General features: G+C 38.1%; 1 protein-coding gene across 2 annotated transcripts in view; it reads left to right on the top strand.

The window, feature by feature from the left end:
- The window catches only part of rgs6 (regulator of G protein signaling 6), a 95,822-nt gene that overhangs the window by 54,225 nt on the left and 20,094 nt on the right, over positions 1 to 21,503 (top strand). For both annotated transcript variants that reach the window (XM_058613753.1, XM_058613754.1), the window contains exons 3-12: positions 6,588 to 6,684; positions 9,901 to 9,951; positions 10,946 to 11,052; positions 14,307 to 14,358; positions 16,631 to 16,695; positions 16,960 to 17,036; positions 18,120 to 18,201; positions 18,828 to 18,902; positions 19,353 to 19,454; positions 20,762 to 20,823. In XM_058613753.1, coding sequence (XP_058469736.1) covers positions 6,588 to 6,684; positions 9,901 to 9,951; positions 10,946 to 11,052; positions 14,307 to 14,358; positions 16,631 to 16,695; positions 16,960 to 17,036; positions 18,120 to 18,201; positions 18,828 to 18,902; positions 19,353 to 19,454; positions 20,762 to 20,823 — 770 coding nt within the window. The remainder of the gene's footprint in view (positions 1 to 6,587; positions 6,685 to 9,900; positions 9,952 to 10,945; positions 11,053 to 14,306; positions 14,359 to 16,630; positions 16,696 to 16,959; positions 17,037 to 18,119; positions 18,202 to 18,827; positions 18,903 to 19,352; positions 19,455 to 20,761; positions 20,824 to 21,503) is intronic.

Genomic DNA, 21,503 nt, shown 5'->3' with positions numbered 1-21,503 from the left:
AAGAAGAGTTATTTAAAGGTACACAATGTATGATTTGGCTATTGGTGAAGTTGCTGCAGCTGAAAATCTCTCACTGTGTCCTTCCTTTCTAAGCATGTAGTCGTCAGTTATCATTAAAACTACAAAGGTGTTAAGTTTAACCATTAAAAACATGGTGGTCCATCATAGCGGCCTCTTTAAAGGCTCATTCCGTCATAATAAAGTTGAGGTGATTGTACACTCAACAAAAAGTTCAAGTTTGGCGAAAATAATTACTGAGGCTTTGCTGTACTCTTACACACTGGACCCTTAAGTATTAACCTAAATAACATAAATTAACTTAGCCTAAATATCTTACACTTCAGCTAGAGCTGAACGATATGATCACAGTGGGATTAGTTTAAAAGATTTTTGGGATTACAATATGATTCCTAATTGGTTCATCTGATAATTTTTCTATTTTCATAAAAAATAGTGTCTGTCAAAAAATTAATAAACATGTTCTATTTTTGCGCCAGTAAACTCCTGCAGCATTTTTGTTCTAATCTCATTTTCTTATACATGTATTTATGTGAATAGGGATATCGCACATTAGTGAACAGGTAAATAATCTAGATTAGAGCCATGATAGACGTCATAGGTTCAAGGAAGACAAAACATTTGAATACATTCAATAAAAGGTCATATATATATATATATATATATATATATATTATATATATCACCAAATAAGGAGGAGCTGCCGAGGCAGTTGAAGCATCTTTCAGTTTAAACATTCCACCTGGTCCATATATTGTGTAACCCTGAAAAATAAAATAAATTCTCCGAGCACTCCAAAATTGACTGTAATTAGCGTTAAGCAGAACTGTGTTTGATTAAAAAAAGAAAAGTGATTATAATTAGCATGTAAAGGCTCAGATGTCTAAAGTAAACTGTGGTCAAATGAAACGGTCGGATTATTGCATTCCGGTGTTGCAGAATTAAATGTCACTCGTCTGTCTCGTCGTCGTGCAGCCTTCTGGCCTTCAGCCCAGTCTGCTATCGATTTAGCAGCGTGTTACTATTACTGGTGTGGAAGACTTGAAGCTAACATGGTTCAGAGGATCTAATTTTCCTCTGGAAACATGTTAGCCCGCTATCTCTGTGCAGACATCCCCGTTCCTCGGGGCCGTGGCTGACATTTCCTCTTAGCAGGACTTTTTACCTGCTTCATTATGGCCACAGTCAAAGCCTGGTCTGCCTCCTCTCTCTCTCTCTCTCGTGCTGACTCCTCTCCAAGTCCAGAAAAGGCTAATTACAGCTGTTTTTTTCGGGGTCAGGGAATTCAAAAGGGGGGCTGTTCTGCAAATGAACAAATGCTTTTGTCTGCTTCCTGTTTCGAGGTTGTGTGTGTGTGTGTGTGTGCGCGCGCTCAGTCGTGTGTCCAGCTGTGACTTATTGTTGTTGTGTATGACTCAGGACGCTTTAACCCACTTAATAATGTAATTCTGTGTGACAAATCCATGTTTGAGAGGAGGCGAGGCAGTTTCATCTATACAGCAATTTTCTTGCACAAAGGCAGTTTGCAAAGTGCTGGACTCAAATATTTAAAGACACAATACAATCAATAAAAATTAGAAAATAATTACGAATAGTATTAGGTTTAAAGAAAAAAAATGGTGCAACAGATAACGGATAACAGATAACAAGATGAGATAACAAAGTAAATCGGAAAAATGAAAGAATCTAATATTTAATATTTGTAATATAATATTTGAACCCTTTAACACTTGGGCAAGTGCTCGTTACATTACCGCAATTACGTGACAGTTTGTGCTATAGGGAAGAATTCCAACGCTTTCTGAAGGCTAAGAAGTTGCACTTCAAACCGGCGCCTTAGTGCCCCTCCTCTCCACACACAGCGGTGTGAAATGCCTTGAAGATGCTCCTTTCGGGTGATAAAACCACCGCTGAGGTTTGGTGATGCATTTGAGGTCAAAGAAGCATGTTGATGCTTGTAATGTTCAACTAAGGTGTTTTGTTTTCTAAATAAAATTCAGGTTTTTTTTGCTTTTCCTGACTAAACTGTTAAAGGCGACATAGACCGGAAGCTCCAATTAACGCTGCGTTTGTGTGTGTATCTGCGTCATTACCTCGTTTATGAAACCCTAAAGTTTCAGAACAAACAGTTCAGCCACTGCTGAGAAATTAGTGTTTTATTGTTTTCCTGGGCTCTGCGAAGCGGATCGGCACTTCCTCACCACTCCTCTCACCACCGTCGCGCCTCCTGGTGGCACTAGTCCGGGCACATCCGGTTGCGTACATTCAACCGCAGAAGAAGAACAACAACTCTCGTTGTAGCTGCTGAGATGCAGAGCATCCACCGTGCCAGAGGGGAAGCTGTGTATCTGAGAGCTGGCCTACTAATTACGTCACTTCCAGGTACCTGGCCAATCACAGGACAGTGGGAAAGCTCTCGTTGGCTGGCCAATCACAACACAGTCCACGTTCTGGGGGTGTGATTTTGGTCTGAAACAGCACGGCTGACGAGAGCGTCAGTGAGGAGATATTTTGATCGGCTCGTTTGCAGCGATTAGGAGGTTTTTAACCATGAAAACAAGTTAATATATGTAAGTAGACCTCCATAACTAACATATATGTGCGATACAAGCATTCGCCTTTAATATACTCTTTTCACATGCAGTAAATTGTAAATAACTGCCAGGTGTCAGAAGTTCAAACGCACTTTGTCACGGGACATTTTCTTTGCCCTTTGATTGCTACAGTAAGGCTTAGGTGTTAAAGGGTTGAGCTAAAAAAAATGGCTGTATAGATCCAAATATTTACTTTACTTTACATAACGTTGTGTTTGTCTTTGACTCTGCACACTCACGTCTCAGTAACTTCAGTAATCATAACACAAACAATAAAAAGATAACCGAGGGACGATGATAATAGCATCTGCGTCGCTGCTGTATGTAAATAAGCGACCATCCTCTAGGCAAAGGCATCGTTAAACTGCAATCAACAGCGTAGTCCTCGTCTCCTCCTCCTGTCTGTCTGTCTGACAGTGAGGTGATAACACTGTGATCACGCAGCCCGCTAGCCTAAATAGAGCAGCGATAAATCTGATGAAATCTCACCTGCAACCATCTCATTTACCAACTCCAAAATGATCATCCTGACCTTTAGAGAAACGTATTTCAAGGCCACGCTCAGACTGACAGACGGACAGTCATACAGACAGAGATGTTATGTTGGAGCAGCAAAACAATTTCCTCCCGAGATAAGCAGCCATTTTAGTGACAGTGCCGTCCACATGTCGTCCTTGACACTTCTAATCAGGGACACTGTCGCTGCAGCGCTGCGTTCAGCACTGATTGGATAATAAATACAAACAAGGCCGTTAATTTATTATCCTCTGATGGAGAACGAGAATGGCTGCAGCCATTTTTCAGCACTGATACGACTCTGGAGATACAGTAGATTGTGGATATGCAGGACTGGCACATTACTGATAAATACTTAACAGTTTGCCTTCACTGCAAGAAAGTCAAAGATTGTTATGTGATGGTTTTCCACCAAAAGCCACAATCTATTTATTATGTTTCTGTGATGGTTAATCCATCAGTATGTAGAAGCTCTGTAACCATGGTGATATTTTTAATGCTAAAATATAATTATCATTGTTATCCATGAATTTTCAAATGTACTGTTTTACAAAGAAATTAAAAAAAATAGTTAAATTATAGTTATTTACTTGCATTCTTGAACAGAAAAACAAGTTTTAGTTGTTGAATGCTATCCTTCGATTCATTTCTGACTTCTCAGAGAATAAAAAGGAGAATTCAGTTCTTTTGGCGAATAAATAAGTTTTTGAAAGATTTCAAAAGTACCGGTTTCTCTTGTTTATGACAGGTGGTCTAATACATTTGTACATATTATAGTACGTTATTATATCTGAAAGCTGTTTGTCCTTCAGACTCAGGGATTGTTTTCCATCTATACTGACAGTAGATTTATAGATCGGAGAAATAAATGACCAGAATAAACCCAATAAACCCACACGTTCTCCCCTTCCAATGCGAGAAATTGTATAATACACAAATAAATTAGAAGCAAAAATGAATGAATGGACTCAAGAAAACAAAATAACTAAAAATATTTTAGGTTATGTTCACAAAAGACAACTTTGAAATACCTCCTGGCCACGGGCTGCCCCAAGTATACGTCATTCCAAATTAAAAACAAGCACTTTTACTTTTAAATTCTGTGAAATATCATCATAAATATGTCTTTTTATTGCGTTATTGTCACTTAATTTTCTGTGGACACAATCCCCCTTTTTTTTTTACCAGACTAGACACAGGTCATGTGAGTTTGACCCCTCTGGATTAAACCATAAGAATATACCCCCATGTTTTGAACAGGTGTAATTCTTAGTACTGTATAATAAGATATTGCAGAGATATGACCAGCCCTATGATGTGCTTTCGTCTTTTTCTCTCTGTAACATGTTGACATCTCGTGTGTGTGACTCAGCTGATGTAACCATGCGAAGATAAACAACGTTCCTCACACGCAGAGGAAGTGTTCGTGTTTCAAATTAGCATTTTTTTCCCCATGTGGGGAAAAAGTTGCCGCTGTGTTCCCAAATAATATTGGAGGAGCGGGACAGCTGTCATGTGACCTGCGACAAGCTTGTTGTGAGTACCTGCTTTGATTAACGGGGCAGGAGTGGACGGCCCGTGACAGCAGAGGCCATTAAAGTAATTTGAGCAGCTGCCTCTTGCGCGCCATCAGAGTCTTGTTAGAATCGTATTATTATATTGATTTTGAAGTGTGGCCCAAAGCTGCCTGTGCCCTTCCCGGTGGCAGACATCCAGGATCTGATTCTGTTAACGAGACGGAGAGGGTGACAGCAGCCTCATGGCTAAGTTTCACTAGACAAACTTTAGTACTTTTCTCTAACATGTGTTGCAGTTATGTACGAGGGGAATGCACTAAAAAGAAAAAGACATAGAAAAGAAATAGTTTTAGTCATCATTAGTAGAACAGTATTTCTGATTTTCCTCACAGGAACCACAGGAAGCTCAAGTAGTACATTTTCCTAATCCCAATTCTGCATGTTTTGGAGATTTTCATTGTTTTTGGAGGGGGTTTTTGGACTGTAGGGGGAAACCTTGAGAAAACCCAATCATGCAAAATCCATGCAGAAAGACCCACTACACCAACAGTGTGGCCCTATCCTCGAATGTGAATTTGTTTTATTTAAAAATCCCATACTTTGCACATGCTCGGTACAAACTGGGTTCCCCAATTTGTCTCAGGTTCATATAAGAGGGTACAGAAACCACACAGATTTTATTTTAAAGTGATTACCCATTCACAGACATCTTTTAGGATATTTTATTCAATTTTGGGCCAATAGACCCTCATAAATGTTGTACTCTAAAACTTAATGAAATGATTCAGTGGGACGTTTAATGCGTGCAAAGTTCACAGCCTTGAATTTGAAACTTAAATATAAGAAGCGGGTGAAACTACTACAAAAATTTGATATAAGCAGTAAATTAGGTTCAAGAGGACTGAAATGATCTGAACAGGGTTTGATGTTTTTGTCCAGCTCTTCACAGATGTTGCAGAAGGTTTTTTTAAGTTGTTTTTATGTGTGTGAGTGTGGGTAGTGAGAAGTTGGTCGCTTTGGAGACAGAAACTACCACACGTCTCTGAAGCTTTATATAAACCCTGAAACAGATCCAGCACAAAGAGAAAGGAGGAAATATGTGGTTAAATATGTTCTTCTTTTGCACCTGAACAAACCAAACAAACACATTAAATGAGTGCTAAGAGATAAGAAAACAGGAAAATCGGTGCAAATTCACAGTAATGTGCACTGAGAAAACCACTCTGACATTCTATATATACTTCTTCTTCTATACATGATGTTCTCTTCCTGATATACGTGCTCCTGCTGCCGTGTACATTCCTCTGACCCTTTTAGCTTATATGTGGATATTTATAATGTTTGTGCGACGACGGTAGTCGCCCACACTGGGTCAAAGCTTAAATGACGACTTCCTCGACAGACTCGGGACACATTCCATGTTACATTAGAGTGCTTTAAAGTGACAGAACGCACCATAACTGAACATCCTGTACGAAAGAAGTCATCAAACAAAGTAACTAAATACTTTGGCCAGTTTTTCTTTTGCTCTTGTAGAAAATAAAATGTGCATGAGGTTGTGCTGCAACTACTAAATAATAATAACTAAATAAAAGGTGGAATATACTGTATAACTCCAGTTCTGACGTCCTTACGCTGGCTTCACGTCTGCCAAATAATTCATTTGTAAGTATTGCTGTTAGTCTATAAAGCACTGAATGGTTTCGGCCCAACATACTCACGACAGTATGTGTTTTGAATAACAAAGGATACAAAGGTTTAAGACAAATATTCACTGTATAAATGCAAAGACCTGCCGACACATGGAGCATAAAGTGGGAGAATAAAGTAATAATTTGTTTTAAAATGCTAAATATAGGAATATCTTGAGCAATCCTCGCCTGAAACAAATTTTCTCCGTGATCAAACTTGTCCTTCTCTGTGTCCCTCTCTTCCTCTGCAGATTGAAGACATTGTCACTCGTATCCAGGACGAGACGGAGGGTATTCCCATCAGAACTGTCAAAAGCTTCATGACCAAAATCCCCAGTGTTGTCACAGGTAAGACACAAAGACTGGAGCGTGGGACATCAGAGGCACAAAAGATACCACTGTTGTCAGACCCATGTCTGAGTCCAAGTCCTGATTTTCACAGCAAGGACTCGAGGGACTCTGACGGGGACAGAACCTGCAGTCTGCAGAAATTAACTGTAGCAGTGCATCTGTAATTTGAGGTTATTTTGTGAGACTTTGGAGGAATTCTGAAACCCTGAGAGCCTCGTTATTCAACTTTACACTTACTTGTTCTGTTAGGTGAGAGGAGAATTAATAATCTTTGGTGTTAGTACAGATTAAAGTCATTTAAAAACGACCTGTTATTCAGTGAGTTTTAAAGGTACTGTTCAGCAGATTTAATTACCGCTGCTTTGCTAAGCTAACTGACAAATGGCCGTGGCCTTTTTATTGACCGGGCAGAGATGGTATATTGATCTGCTCTAAACCCACTGTAACTGTGAAACTATTTGTTCTGTGAAATCCTGAAGTTATGTATGTGTGAGGCACTTTTGTCTGCTTCAGCTGATCGTCTGAGCACAGATGGTGTCCAGAACATCATGTTTAACGAGTGTTATGGTCACCCAATGACTTTCCACATCAAATAAAGTGTCATAAAGTATGAATCTTCATGTTGAATTGAAGGGATTGTTCACTGCTCGGCCCCAAAAAAGTCACATAATCTAATATTTCTTATCAGTGTTATGATCTGGGTTCGCTTCACTTGGTCAGATATAGATTCAGCTTAAACAGGTGAGGTCACCTGACGACCTAAGCATACTTAAAGACCAGGCCTTGGGGTGAACACGTGCAGTTATCAAGCAAAAATCAAGCATAAATAAATGAGTAAATACTCTTTTCTCATGTCCCAATAAATATAATAGGCCTGCATGATAAAAAATGAATTAAATCTTACATTGAGTGCTTGATTTTGATCGGGAACAGGAAATTGTATTTTGTTAATGAAAAACATTAAGTCTATACTATACATACTATACATTTCAGATCACGACAGTTAAAGTTGCTTTTCTTATTCTCTTTCTGGAGTATTTGTTTCACTCTTTGGTCAAAAATGCTCATCCATGTTCTCTTAAATGAACGGCTGAATCATGTCACGTTGCAATTTGGTAGCAAGTTGATGTAATTGATTTGAATTTCCCCGTAAATCTGGTGCTCTTAAGTCTAGAAAAGCTGCATCAGTTAAAAAACAACAATAATTTGTCAAAATGTGGTAATAATAGAGTGGAAAATGTATGGAAATAAGTCAAGATCATGGTCTCCATGTGTTTTGTTATGGCTGCTGCAGAGGATCACTAGATGATTGCAGAACAGCCGGAGGACGACACACGATTTAATGTTAGGGAGAGAAAGTTTAAGTGTGTGAAACAGATTGAGTAATGTTGTCCTCCGGCAGTCAAAGTGCCCTTAAGCAAGGCGGACAGAACCTCTGACTGTCTCAGTATACACATATAGTCTGCTCTGTCAGGGTCAGTGTGTGGGTACATGTTGATGAATAAACATTTTGAATATAAAAAACTTTAATCTTTATCACTTAGTGGACGTTGACAGGTATGGATGGGTAAGTTAGCCTCCTCGTCCTCCAGCTGCAGTCGCTTCATTTGATCCACTAAATCACTTTAACAGGCCGCAGCCACAGAGGGCGGCTTTGACACGCCCCGCCCAAATCATGGAAGCAAAGGAAGGCCATTATCATTCTTCTGTTGTTTTGTTTTTTCTTCACTCCTTGCACTTATGGAAAATGCATTACCCCCACTATGCCATAAGCAGAGCATATCAATAAACACAATCACTACAGTGGCGGATGGATGTGTGGAGCAGCAGCTGAGTGCCGAGGGCCAGGAAACTAATGAATGATAGAGAATTAAACACCACCTCCTCTGGGACTCTGAGAGAAAGCAGAGGGGAAGCCAAGATAGTATTAAACTCTTTAGATTCACCACAAATACACAAGAAATATGCTTTTTGGAAAGTTTATCTATTACAGTCATTACAACTACAATGTCAATCCGTTCCTAAGTGCTGCTGGCATCACAAATCTTATTTTGGCTCATTATTTCAATTTGAGGAAAGAGCTTGATCTGTTAAAAAGTAGAAAACATGTCAACAAGATGAATCACATTGTGCCCATTTTACACATTTTGGCAAGACTGTATTTTTATTTGGTCTTGTTATTTCCAGCTCAGCTCCTAAAATACACTATGTACAAACATAGTGTTACACTTGTAGCATTAGGTGCAAAAATGTCCCATTGAAACCCATTCAAACTGTAATATATTTGTAATCTGACTTCCATTAAAGCATAATACATGCATTTTATTGCCTGGGTGTCAATCTAGGCTTTAGCCTTGGAATTGATCATTTTTACTACTCTCCACTTGTAATTTTGTCCGTATTCGGCATATGGAGAAAAATAATGCTATTTTCACTAGATGGCACTGTCACAAGTGTTGCTGCTAATTAATGACATATCCCAGGCTGTAGTAATGCAACACAAAGTTATTTTACTTTGCATGCAGTATATTGAAAATAATTCATATTTTCTGTTTTTATCTCTGGTGTCATCATGACAAAAACCTGGCACTCAAAGGGTTAAAATCTTTAAATATGAATTTGTGTTTGATATCAACAATTAGGTCAAATGTTGGTGAGTATAAATTCAGCTCAATACAATTGAAATTTATAATAATGTATAATCATTTTTATAACTTGCTTTTAAAAAGCACATTTTTTTGTCCTAAGTGGTACGAGTGTGACTAAAATTAGTTACCTTGGACTGCATCTAAACTCTATTTATTTCTCTTCAGAGAAACATGTCCGCTTTAAATCTCAAGGGAAAGGAAGGAAATATCCAGTACTACTAGTTAGCCAGTGTGTTAGCCATATTGTCACTGAAGGATCATTATTTGCCATTTGCTCTGTGCTCTGCCGCCCAAACTCTCCCCATAAAATGTGACACTGGAACCAAATGAGACAACAATTTCCATGATCCCATGCTGCTTTTTGATTTCATGAAAGAAGATATTTTGTTATCGTTTTGACCTCAAGTGGCAGAAATCACATACTGTGAGTTTAACAGGGGAAAACACAATGAAAAAGACAAACTTATTACACTGCAGCTCAAAAATAATGTATATTTGTGCAGCTTTAAAACTCACTGTCTCTTTCCTTTCCTTTCCTTTCCTTTCCTTCCCACTTCTCTTTCAGGTGCAGACATTGTCCAGTGGCTGATGAAGAACCTGTGCATTGAAGATCCAGGTAATAAAAATAATGTAGCTTGCCTTTGTTTAAAGGCCAGTTAACAATCAATTGAACATGTGTGCCTAATAAAGTGGCTGGTGTGCGCTGGTTTACGTTTTCAGAAACACAAGTGCTGGTATGTCATAGAACAAACAGAATATTTTTCTTCATCTCTTTATTGACTGATCAGACAGATACGAGTAAACCAGTGTGTTTTACCAAAGTAGGTCATAACCTTCTTTGCATAAGAGATGACATAAGATAAGTCCTTTATTAGTTCCGCAGTGGGGAAATTTACAGTCACAGCAGCAAAGACAGTAAAGATAAAGGGTTATAAATAATAAACATCCATTTTCACACGTGTGAATGTACGACATATAGAAAAATAACACAAGAATTTGTACATTTATATTGCACTTATGTTGTTTTGTCAGTCTAAATTTAAGCAGTATATCGAGTATTAAAGCAGTATTCTGACTCCGGAAGGAAATTATGGTGATACCGATCCAGATTCAGAAGTTCTTCAGTGCTGCAGTGGTTAAACTAACATTCATAAATTACCAGCCAACTTTTTTGATAAATAATTAAATTGCTGATGTGGTATTTTTGTCTCTGTTTTTTAGCTTCTAAAATATATGAATATTTTTAAAGTTTTATTTCAAAGAAACCATTAAAGCTGTATAATTATGGTTTGTGGATAAAACAGTGGGAGACAGTTTTTTATTGTTAGTACAGGAGCCCACGACCCTGAGTCAGCGATTGAGTCATCCTGTACGTTCCAGTCAATACAGAAACCTATAGCTGATTTAAAACAACAATGACACAACAACAGGCTTATCTGTGATCTATAACTGTAAGAAATGGCAATGTTTTATATTTGGCAGCTTATATAAACTCTCATATTCACGTCATTGAATACTCACATACAGTACAGTAGGATGCTGCGTCACAGATGATCTCTGCTGTGCTGAGGAACCTGCTATGAACTGTGATTCATCTGTTGCTTTCACAGCAGAGGCCATGCACATCGGGAGTCTCATCGCAGCTCAGGGCTACTTCTTTCCCATCTCTGACCACATTCTCTCCCTCAAAGACGATGGCACCTTCTACCGCTTTCAGGTGAGACTGAATACGTCATGTTTGTCATGTATAAATCTGGGCTCTCAAAGTCAAATGACCTCAGGAGCCACTGTTTGGTCAGTAGGGGAGAAAAATATATCAAAATAATAATATTTATGATGATATTTCACCTCATTTCAAAATAAAAGTGTGTGTTTTGATATGGAATAAGTAGTTTACATTTGAATTTATTTATGAAGCAAAATGTATCTATTTATATAACAAAACATACAGAAATAATTCATTATAACTTTCTAACTTTCATTGTACGGAAGAGTATTAGGGCACCATGTAAAAAAATAAATAAAACAGCATGAATTCTGAGATTCAATTCAGAATTCTGAGAAAAAAAAGTCCAATTCTAAAATTAATCTGAGATTAAAGTCAGAATTAGGGCCACATGTAGAGAGAAAAAAAATCTGAATTCTGACTTTAATCTAAGATTATTCTCAGTATTCTGACTTTTTTCTTTACATGTGGCCCTAAATCTGACTTTAATCTCAGAATTCTGAGAAAAGAAATTCAGATATCTGACTCTCAGATTAATCTCAGAATTCTGACTTTTTTTTTTTTTTAACATGTGGCACTAATTCTCTTCCGTACTTTTGACATGCCTGGTGTAGATAATTGTGAAAGTGACATTTTATGTAGAGGTGAGTCCTGAGAAAATTGGCTTTTTACATTTTATATTTCTCGTGTTAATCTGAAAGGTTAGCGCGTTGATTTAACTTCATAGTTATAGGTTTACAGTTTCATGTAATGTGTTTACAAACCTGAAATAGATAATTGGCAATTTGTTGAACTCCTCTCAGGTCACCTGATACTAGGCTGAGTATCTCATGTTGCCAGGAAGCCCAGTAGAGTACATTGATTCAGATTAAAACAGTAATGTATACAATGTACACACACATATATATATATATATATATATATATATATATATATATAAATTCATATATATATATATATATATATATATAAAAATTCATATAAGGCTCCCAACTCTCATGGGTTTAAGACAATCCTTACTTTATCTTCAGAGGCAAATGGAATAATGTTCAAAGGTGAAAATCCAACATCTGATTATATTTAAACATTTATTTTAAGTCTGTAATCAGCCTGAGATGGACAGGAGGTATTTTCCAAAAAAAAAGCACGACGGCAGAAAATAATGTTGTGGTAAAATTGTCCATTGTCCAAAATATTTGAATATACAGATATATGTGAATTAATGAAGGACTTTTATCATTTTTCTAGAAAAATAATTGAAAATGTCCTTTTAAATCCTTTAAAAATACTTAAATATAAATTAAACTTCAAACATTTGGATGGTTTAATAAGGGATTTTTATTTAAATATTTTTCTACATCTGAGTACCTTGCACTGTAATTGTAATCCATATAATCGTCTCCAATATTTTTCTACATCTGAGTGCCTTGGATGCCTTATTTTGCACTGTAATTGTAATCCATATAATCGTCTACATATGATTTACTTCTGAACAATACATTCCCTTTCATTTTGAGTAAACTCGAACTGTCCCTTTAAATTTCCTAAATCTTCACAAAGAAACCCTTTATAGATCACTTGTTCAATCAGTGAATTACACACCAGTCTTGATCTTGATGACAAAAGGTGGCGTCGTCCACTGCCCTCACATCATCCTCAGTGCTATGTCGGCTTCCTGGGACGCCATTAAAAATGAATGGCAATCTGTTAAAATATTCATCAAGCGAGTTGAGTGAAGCACATTTGGGTGAGTGGGCGCGCACAAAAAAACCCCAGAAGAATAAGAGACAAATGAGACATTTGACTCCCTCTCCTCTGTTCATGGATAAAACAGTGGCGTTGAAGTCAAAGATTAATTATGTCAGACTACTTTTTAATCCTGAATTTCCTCATTAAAGAGAGGAAACAGTGCTTATTTTTTTTAGATTCCTCAGCGGGGAAGTGTGCAGCGGCACAGACACGCGGGGAGATTACAATGATCTTCAGTCTTGTTAGAGGACTGTGTCTCGACCAGAGCCAGAGAGGGAGTTTAATTAATCCAGATGGCAAACATGTTTTGAAATTCAGAGGAAAATGGATGACCTATGACACATGTTTGAACACACCAGTGTGATTGATGGCTACTATCAGGAAATGGCAGTTAAAAATTGGGTTAAGCGCCATTAAAAAGGTAAAATCTGAGGTTTTTCAACATGGGAATGCCTTATTTTATGCTTCATAGACTAAACTGAGAAAATTAGAATAAAATAAAATTTATTTTTGACATCGATAAAAGATGGTAAATTAACTCGAAGCTGCTAACAATTGCACAGAATATTTTGTAGACCCATCTATCATCATTTAGAGGATGAATTATGGCACATATTAGTCGACACCAGTGTGATTGACAGCTACTGTATTTTTAAGTGATATCTGTGAATTTCTGGCTTTAAAATCAGTAAAAATTTGAAGATTATTTAGTAATTTGAAAACTTTTCAAACATTTCTCATATGGTTTCAATGAGCAGTACTTAAGTATAAAACCAAATGTAGTAGTAATTCAGTCAAATAAAAGGAATAATTACAGTATGCTCACGTTCCGGGCTCTGACCTTAATGTTCTCTTCCTTCAACGTAAAGTGGAAGAGAAAAAAAGAAAGAGAAGGACAGAAAAGTTCCATAAAGATAATAATAATCACGGGTTTATTAGCATTTAATGGCAAATTAGTTGCAAAACCAAATATCTCTCCTAATTGAAACAGCTCAGTGGGGTTTTAAAACTGTAATTCAAGGCCATGTGAGGCAGAATATTTATATAAAAGCATGTGTTCTTTGGCTGCCGGCGTTATTATCATTATTATTATTGTTGACTCTGGAGCTTTTTCAGCTCTGTCTTGTTGTTGTGTTGTGTTGAGGTTGTGTTGTGTTCGCTGCTCCTCTGCATCGCCCCAGGACGCCTCTTTACTGCTCAGAGACTTTTATCCGTCAACTACTCTGAATCCATTCAGTCATGATCATAAAAAAAGAAAAGAAAATGGTGTTGATTGCTCACATAGCAGCGCACGGCGGCAATCATGAGCACCGCTGTGTCCGAGAAAGAAAGGTTAACGGCATCATTATGCTCCTGTTGGAAAAGTTTTGAAAACTGCTTATGTTTAAATCTCATTCTCATTATTTTTACGTCTTTGTAACGGAACATTATGCAGCTGTTTGTGAACAGGACATAATGTAAAAATCACCTTTTGTCCTCTTTCTTCTCCTCGTCAGGCGCCGTATTTCTGGCCGTCTCACTGCTGGGAGCCTGAAAACACTGATTATGGTGAGGACTCTTTTATGACCTGTTTAAGTTGAAGCCAAGAATGTAAGGCGGAAGTAGCAGTTAACCACAAGGGGGCGACACTTCTGGCTGCAAAAAGGACTTGTTAATGGTTTCAATGGCGAGTTTCTGGTTATCTTCAACAATACATGATGTCATTATTTTCCCATTTAGAGGAAAGATAGATTAATTATGGCACATATTATTAGACACCACTGTGATTGACAGCTACTTTTAGGTGATTTTTGAGGTTTCAGAACAGGAGATTCTTTATTATAAGTCAAAAACTATTTCCATTTCTCATACATTATATGGTTTTAATGAGCAGTGCTCAAGTATAAAACCAAATTTAGTACAGTTGTTGTTTAGTAAAATACTGTAAGAAACTGTGTTGCAAAAGCCAGAACTATTGATTTATTTCAGTAATTAAATTTAACAAAACAAAAATTCAAGACAACAAACTGTGCTACACTGATTACAAGAATCTAAAACAGAAACTCAGGAGAAGTGTGTGAATACACGTGTGACAGGTCGCTCACCACAGAAACTCTCCATGGTTTTCAGTTTAAACTCATAATATAATATAGACTTAATATAATACATAGGCGCCGCTTCTGCTCCCAAAACAGCAGTTTGAGAAAGATGTTTCCTCTAAATCCTTCATTATCTTCACTGAGCAACAGCTAATTAATTTGAAGGAAAATGTTTACTTGTGTGTAGCCGTAACTGTAAGTGAATATTTATAGCAGATTAACTCACAACTCCCACGATGTTCGTCCTTCATACAGAAATAACAACTTTATACAGCCCAATTAAACTGTGTGTGTTACTGTGGTTCATGCACAGATTCAATATCGAGAGAGATCACGAGGTGAAGCTATGCTACAATGGCGACCAATTAATTATCTCATGACATATAAGGCTGGATCCATGTTTTGGTTTGAATGAGACCTACAATGACATTAAACTTGTGGACATTAACTAGCCATATGGTTCATATTTGACATTATTTGTACAAAAACATAGTTAAACTTCATGTATTCACTTCATTATGCATTTATATGTTTCAGTACATTTAAAATATTAAATAATAATGTTATCAAGGCCTAACTTTTCACATTACAAATACGGATACAGAACCACATGTGGCTCTAGAGCCGCAGGTTGCAGAACCCTGAGCTAGTGACACTTCGTAATCGCTTTCCAGTGCACATTTAGAATTGAAAAGTAAATACAACACAGAACATAATGACCACATTTTAGAGGAAGCTGAGCTTCCCTTGCCGTCTTAGAGAAATCACCTCTGACATCTATGTTTAAAAGATTGTAAACTTCAGCCCCTTTTCCACCCATGGTCCCAGCGCGCCTCGCCTTGCGACAGCATGGTTTAGGTTGGCTTTCCACTACAAAAATAGTCCCTACTCAACGTGTGCGGAGTCATCCCTGCACGGCTGCATGAAACTGCCGCGACATTGTAAATCAGTTGTTTTCAGTATAACTGAATCATTAGAATCAGTTCATTTGTAGTACTTTGTCCACTGGAAGCACAGACTCCGTCTGACACAGTCTCTGGACTGAAATAGAGCGGCAGAATTAAATACACCAGATTCTACTGTTAAATATTGATATTCTAGACTTTTCTCTGGTAATTGTTGGGAGATAAATGCACGTTTTTTAGGATTAAGTCTTTTTAACTGATCTACAGTTCGGCACTGTTCGGCTTGATTCTTGTCTCGGACGTCTCTTCCTGTGACAACACTCTCTGACCAATCAGTGGCCGGCAATCTGGCGACGTCACGCATATTGTTGCCTCAGCTCGCTTGAAACCATGTACCCGGTACTATCACTCGTGGAAACGCAAAATTGCCGTGCCGAGGAGAGTTGAGTCGAGCTAGTGGAAACCGTGGATATAAAAAACCTCTCTCTGATGAAGGTTCCGTGAGGCACGACTTGTCCCCTCCGCTGTGGAGAGAGAAAAAGGACAAGTCAGAATTAGTCAGTCATTCCACTTCAAGTCCTTCATCATCTTGTCACAGAAGCAGCCACGACTTCTTCACACTCCACTTCACCTCTCCACCCTCCACCTCATCCGTATTAAGCAGCAGAGGTGGACAAGAGCCATTTACTGTGAGGCAGGAGAGGCAGGTAGAAGACGGGGCCGAGAGAGAGATGCACGGATGAGTGGGTGAAACGAAGGGAAGGGAGGGGAGAGCCGTGTAAACTGATAAGACCTGATGACTCAAACCTCTCCATCTCTCTCGCTCTTTCCCTGTAGCGATCTATCTGTGCAAGCGCACCATGCAGAACAAGACGAGGCTGGAGCTGGCAGATTATGAGGCGGTGAGCACTTGACTGTTCCTCTCAGCTGTTTCCTCTTTGTATTGATCTGTGTGTGTGTGTGTGTGTGTGTGTGTGTGCGTGTGTGTGTGTGTGTGTGTGTGTGTGTCGCGTATGGGGCACAAAGTCACAACTCCTCAAAGGTCAGACTTGTGCGCGTGTGAGATTATATTTACAGAGCTGAGCCGACCCAAGGAAATGAAGATGATTTAGTGTCAGTGTTGTTTTGTTTTGATCATAACAAATCTCTGTCTGGTCCTCTCACAGGAGAACCTCGCCAGGCTGCAGAGAGCCTTTGCCAGGAAGTGGGAGTTTATCTACATGCAGGCCGAGGCCCAGGTCAAGTAAGTGTGTGCGCCGATGTGTTTCCATGGCAACACATCGAGCTACAACGAACACAGTAATGCAGTGATGTCGCTCGCACCCGAGGTAGAAAGAAAAGTGTAATCTCGACATCTTGCGAGCCGTGCTGATAAGACTCCATTAACCCTCCTGTAATGTAGTTTCTTATAACGTCTGCTGCTCAGTGATACCGAGCGAGATTACATGATAATTCCCCCTTTTTTTTTATATATAAACCAGCAGTCATAGATCGAATAGAATACATGCAGAGAATATGGATTCACTTAGCTTTGATTTAAACACAACAAAACAAAGGAAAACATGTTAGCACTTATGACGTGCAAATTTGGAAATGGGACTTACTTACTGCTGAATTTTGTTCACACTAACAGCGTAACAACATGCACTATGGTCATCAACCGTTCCGTAAAATACAGATGTGTTCCAGACGTGAACAGATATGAAACACACTTTTTTTCCTTATTTTTGGGAATCAAGTCAGTGCAAATGACAGCAAAATGACAGATTAGTCCACTAATGAAGATTCTGTGATTTGTATGAGGGGGAAAATAAAAGGCCCTCGATTAAATTTTCTGTGAATACCTGTGTATCGTACAGTAGCAAAGGAGACACAATGAGATGTGAAGGTAAAATGGTGACACGTGAGGAGCAGGAGGATACTGTACAGGTGGGAAAAGAAAGAAAGAATGTACGTGAGGGATAACGACTAACACATTTTAGTTGTTTGTGTATAACTTGTTAAAACTGTTGGAGGGAAAAAAAACAGCAAACCCAATCTGGTCAATTTACAGTTGAGAGGTTTCATTCTTAAATCTCTGCTAATGTCAGTTCCAGCTCCTGTAAGGACATGAGAGCAGCAGTGTTACGATCACTCTGCCGAAAAACCCTCAAGCACATAGTCGTTGCTGCCGGCTAATCCTGGACTCCGTAATCTCTGGTCTTTCTCCATCTCTCTCTCTCTTCTTATCCTTCCATCCTGATTGAACCCTGTCATCGACAGCCGATGCCCAGGGGGGGCATGAAATGCTGAAATGTCTCTCACTCTTGACTGATCTCGTCCACAGGATCGACAGGAAAAAGGATAAAACGGAGAGGAAGATCCTCGACAGCCAGGAGAGAGCCTTCTGGGACGTCCACAGACCCGTGGTAAGATGAAGTCCCTGTACTGCATATTACGTGAATAATCACATCATCTGCTGATTATTCACTTCATATGTTCATTATTAGAATTCCTAAAATGCCAGAAAATGTTGATCTGTGTTTCTTTATATCCACCGTAAAACTTAAGTTGCATGTTGCAGCTAAATACCCCTCACCTCACATTTCCCTTAAGTGTTAAGGAGAAACTATGTCACCCTCACTTACCCTTTTTAGAGTAAACTCAAAATATGTTAAAAATAACATGGCAGACTCTATAGAGCTGACCCAGCTCCTGATATTAATATTCAAGGCTTATTCTGGTGACAACCACTGATTGTACCCTTTTTTCACATATTGGACCTTTAAATCAAATTCAAATACAAGGTGAAAGGATTTTTTTTCTGTGGTTAATTGTAATTTTTTTGTGAATTGGAGCTGCTATAGCTACTTTACTATAGCTAGTTTACTGTCATAGAGGAACAAATAAACTGGAAAATATAAGGAAAGGGAAAAAATACTTTGAGTGATTTACTGATTAATCTGTTGATTTTTGGCAGCCCTTCTGTAAAATGCTGACTTGCTATAAAATAATACATAAATGTATTTATGTTTTATTTTTTATTTCTTTTTAGCCTGGATGTGTTAACACTACAGAGATGGACATCAGAAAATGTAGACGCATGAAGAACCCTCACAGAGTGAAGAAGGTATGAGCGGGAATGAAGACAAAAATAAGTTCTTTGATTAATAAATAAAATACCAGTTATCCAGGTATCATTTCAGAACAAATTCAATAAGAGATACAAGTCACCTTACTTGTCTTTAATGTCCAAATGTCATAGTCAATGGTGTTAAGAATACAGCAGAATTTCACACTACTCACATTGGGAAAATCATTATTTCACAGTGTGGACACACACACACACACAGTGAAATAATGAGATTCAAGTAACGTTTTTTTCTTAATTGGTTAAATATATCGTTGTAATTTCCACAACACAAGACGTGTGTCTCTGCTCTTCATCGTTGTGTTCTTGCCTCTATGACACTGCAAAGAAAAATAATCACAATACGAGCACACATACTTCTGCACTCCATTAACTCTTCTCCTCCTCCTCCTCCTCTTCTTCCTCTAATATCACGGTGAAATGATGCAGTCGGTGTACGGCTTAGCGGAGGAGGGAACGCAGACTCAGAGCCCCGTGCACACGCCTTCACACCACTGCAGGAAAGGCACGAAGGAGGACGTCGAGAAAGAGGTGAAAAACAGTTAAAAAACGACAAAATAATCACTAAATCAATAAATAAATGTTAGATTTTGGCAGAGAATCATTGTAAAAAATAATCAGTTAGGTAAACTTGAAGCATGGCTCTAAAGAGTTAAGAGTTTATTCATAGATGATGATGATGATGATGATGATGATGTTGATATGAGTGTTGAGCAACAGTCGCTCTTGGCTTTGGCACAAGCTCTACACACAAAGGTCAAGTGTCTGGTGATGATTGTGGTGATGATGATGACGGTGGCTGCTTGATGAGTGTAAGGCCTGTTCATGTCTTCACGGGGGTCAGGGTGAAAGATTAAAGGGGGAGGGACTGGTCAACAGGGAAAGAATTAGTGTAGTAACAATAAAAACAAAAAAAAGATTCCCTCTATTACCCAAAAAGAGAAAAAAAAAACACATTTACATGTATTTCACTTGAAATTCAATTCTCAAAATATGTACCATAATGTAGTTGAAAGTGCATTGTATTCTATTATAGGATATATAGGTATATATTGTTTATTACGGTCGTACAACGACAACAAAAACACTGAACAGAATAGAGGAAAAAATGCAACAAAGACATTTATTATAACACTTACCCTCATCACATTAATGTTTATACATTATTTGGCCAGTGTTATTATCATTAAAAAATTATAACATTTCAGTGTCTGAAAAATTTAATAAACATGTTCTTTATAATATAAAAACTGAATTTGTGTAAGATTTGGAAACAACTTTAAACCGAGTGGACCCCAACTCAGTTTATAAGTTATAATAACTTATTTCTGTATTTTTTAAAAGTAAAAAAAAACTTGTATCGTGAACTTTGCATCGGTCTTTACCAACACAGACACTTTTATTTTGAAATTCTGAGAAAACCACCAATCCTAAACAGTTGCTTTTTCCCAAAAAAGTTTTTTTTATTTGGCCGGGCCCCCTACTGGCCACACACTTTGAGAGCCCTTTTTAAGATTAAGATCTTCTGCAAATGTATTCTATTTTTAAAAATCCTATTTATTTTGTTTTGGTTGCTAAATTCTTTGGAGAGAAGGATACATGTGATTCTACTTTTTGTCATTCAAAATGGTTTGCTCTGTTTTCTTCATGTTGAAGAAAGATGATTTTCTGTCATCACAGACAATAGTTTTTCTGATTCTAATGTTTAAACGGCAGCAATAACAATGTCTGAAATTCACTTTGATATTTTTTATTTTAATTCCATACTCTGATATTTTATCAAGGACTTTTATTGTGTTTTTATTTTATTTTATATTTTCTGTCGTCTCCCGTTTTAGATCGTATTCCTGAACATGCAGCTCGACCGCCACTGTCTGAAGATGTCAAAGGTCGCTGACAGGTACAGGAAGTTCACTTTTCTTTCTCTTTTATCTATAGCTATACATTTACTGCACATCCCGAGGAGAATGTCTTACTTTTGTCCTTTTAAGAAGCATTATTTATATATTTCCTTGTGAGGTGAGGAGACGTGAAGTAGTGAAACTGGCAGGGACTGTTTACATTAGAGTGCATTCATTTATTAATTAAAATATCGATATTTGCCGGTGTGTCGATCGTATTGCACGAGGAAGGACAGCGATATATCACCAAATTGATATTTTGACCCACTCCTACTGAATATAATAACATCCCACGCCTCTACCTGGTGATTTAATGAAGGAACACCTTGTGTTTTGTCAGATTTATTGGTGTTGTTTTTATAATATCAGTGCATTTACACACTCACATGTTCCTGCTTCATGTCTGACACACGTCAGACGTCTGCCTCCCTCACAGTCAGTGCGGCCATTCCTCTCTCAGCGGAGCAGGAGAGACTGATTGCTTGCTCGCTGTTTGCTCCGCGACCCTTTGACCTCCTGTCGTCACGCTCCGGAGCTAAGTTTAATTGGTGCTTCACAGAGTGGAAAAAAAGATTGCACCATTAACCCCCGAAAACCTCGCAAAAAAAAAAAAGAGCCAACAATGACATTACGACATGAAATATGTCGCCCGGTAACTTTGAAGACGACGACGTGGCCG

The sequence above is a fragment of the Solea solea genome, chromosome 17, assembly GCF_958295425.1.
Source record: "Solea solea chromosome 17, fSolSol10.1, whole genome shotgun sequence".
NCBI lineage: Eukaryota > Metazoa > Chordata > Actinopteri > Pleuronectiformes > Soleidae > Solea > Solea solea.
This window is presented reverse-complemented; position numbering and strand designations above follow the sequence as displayed.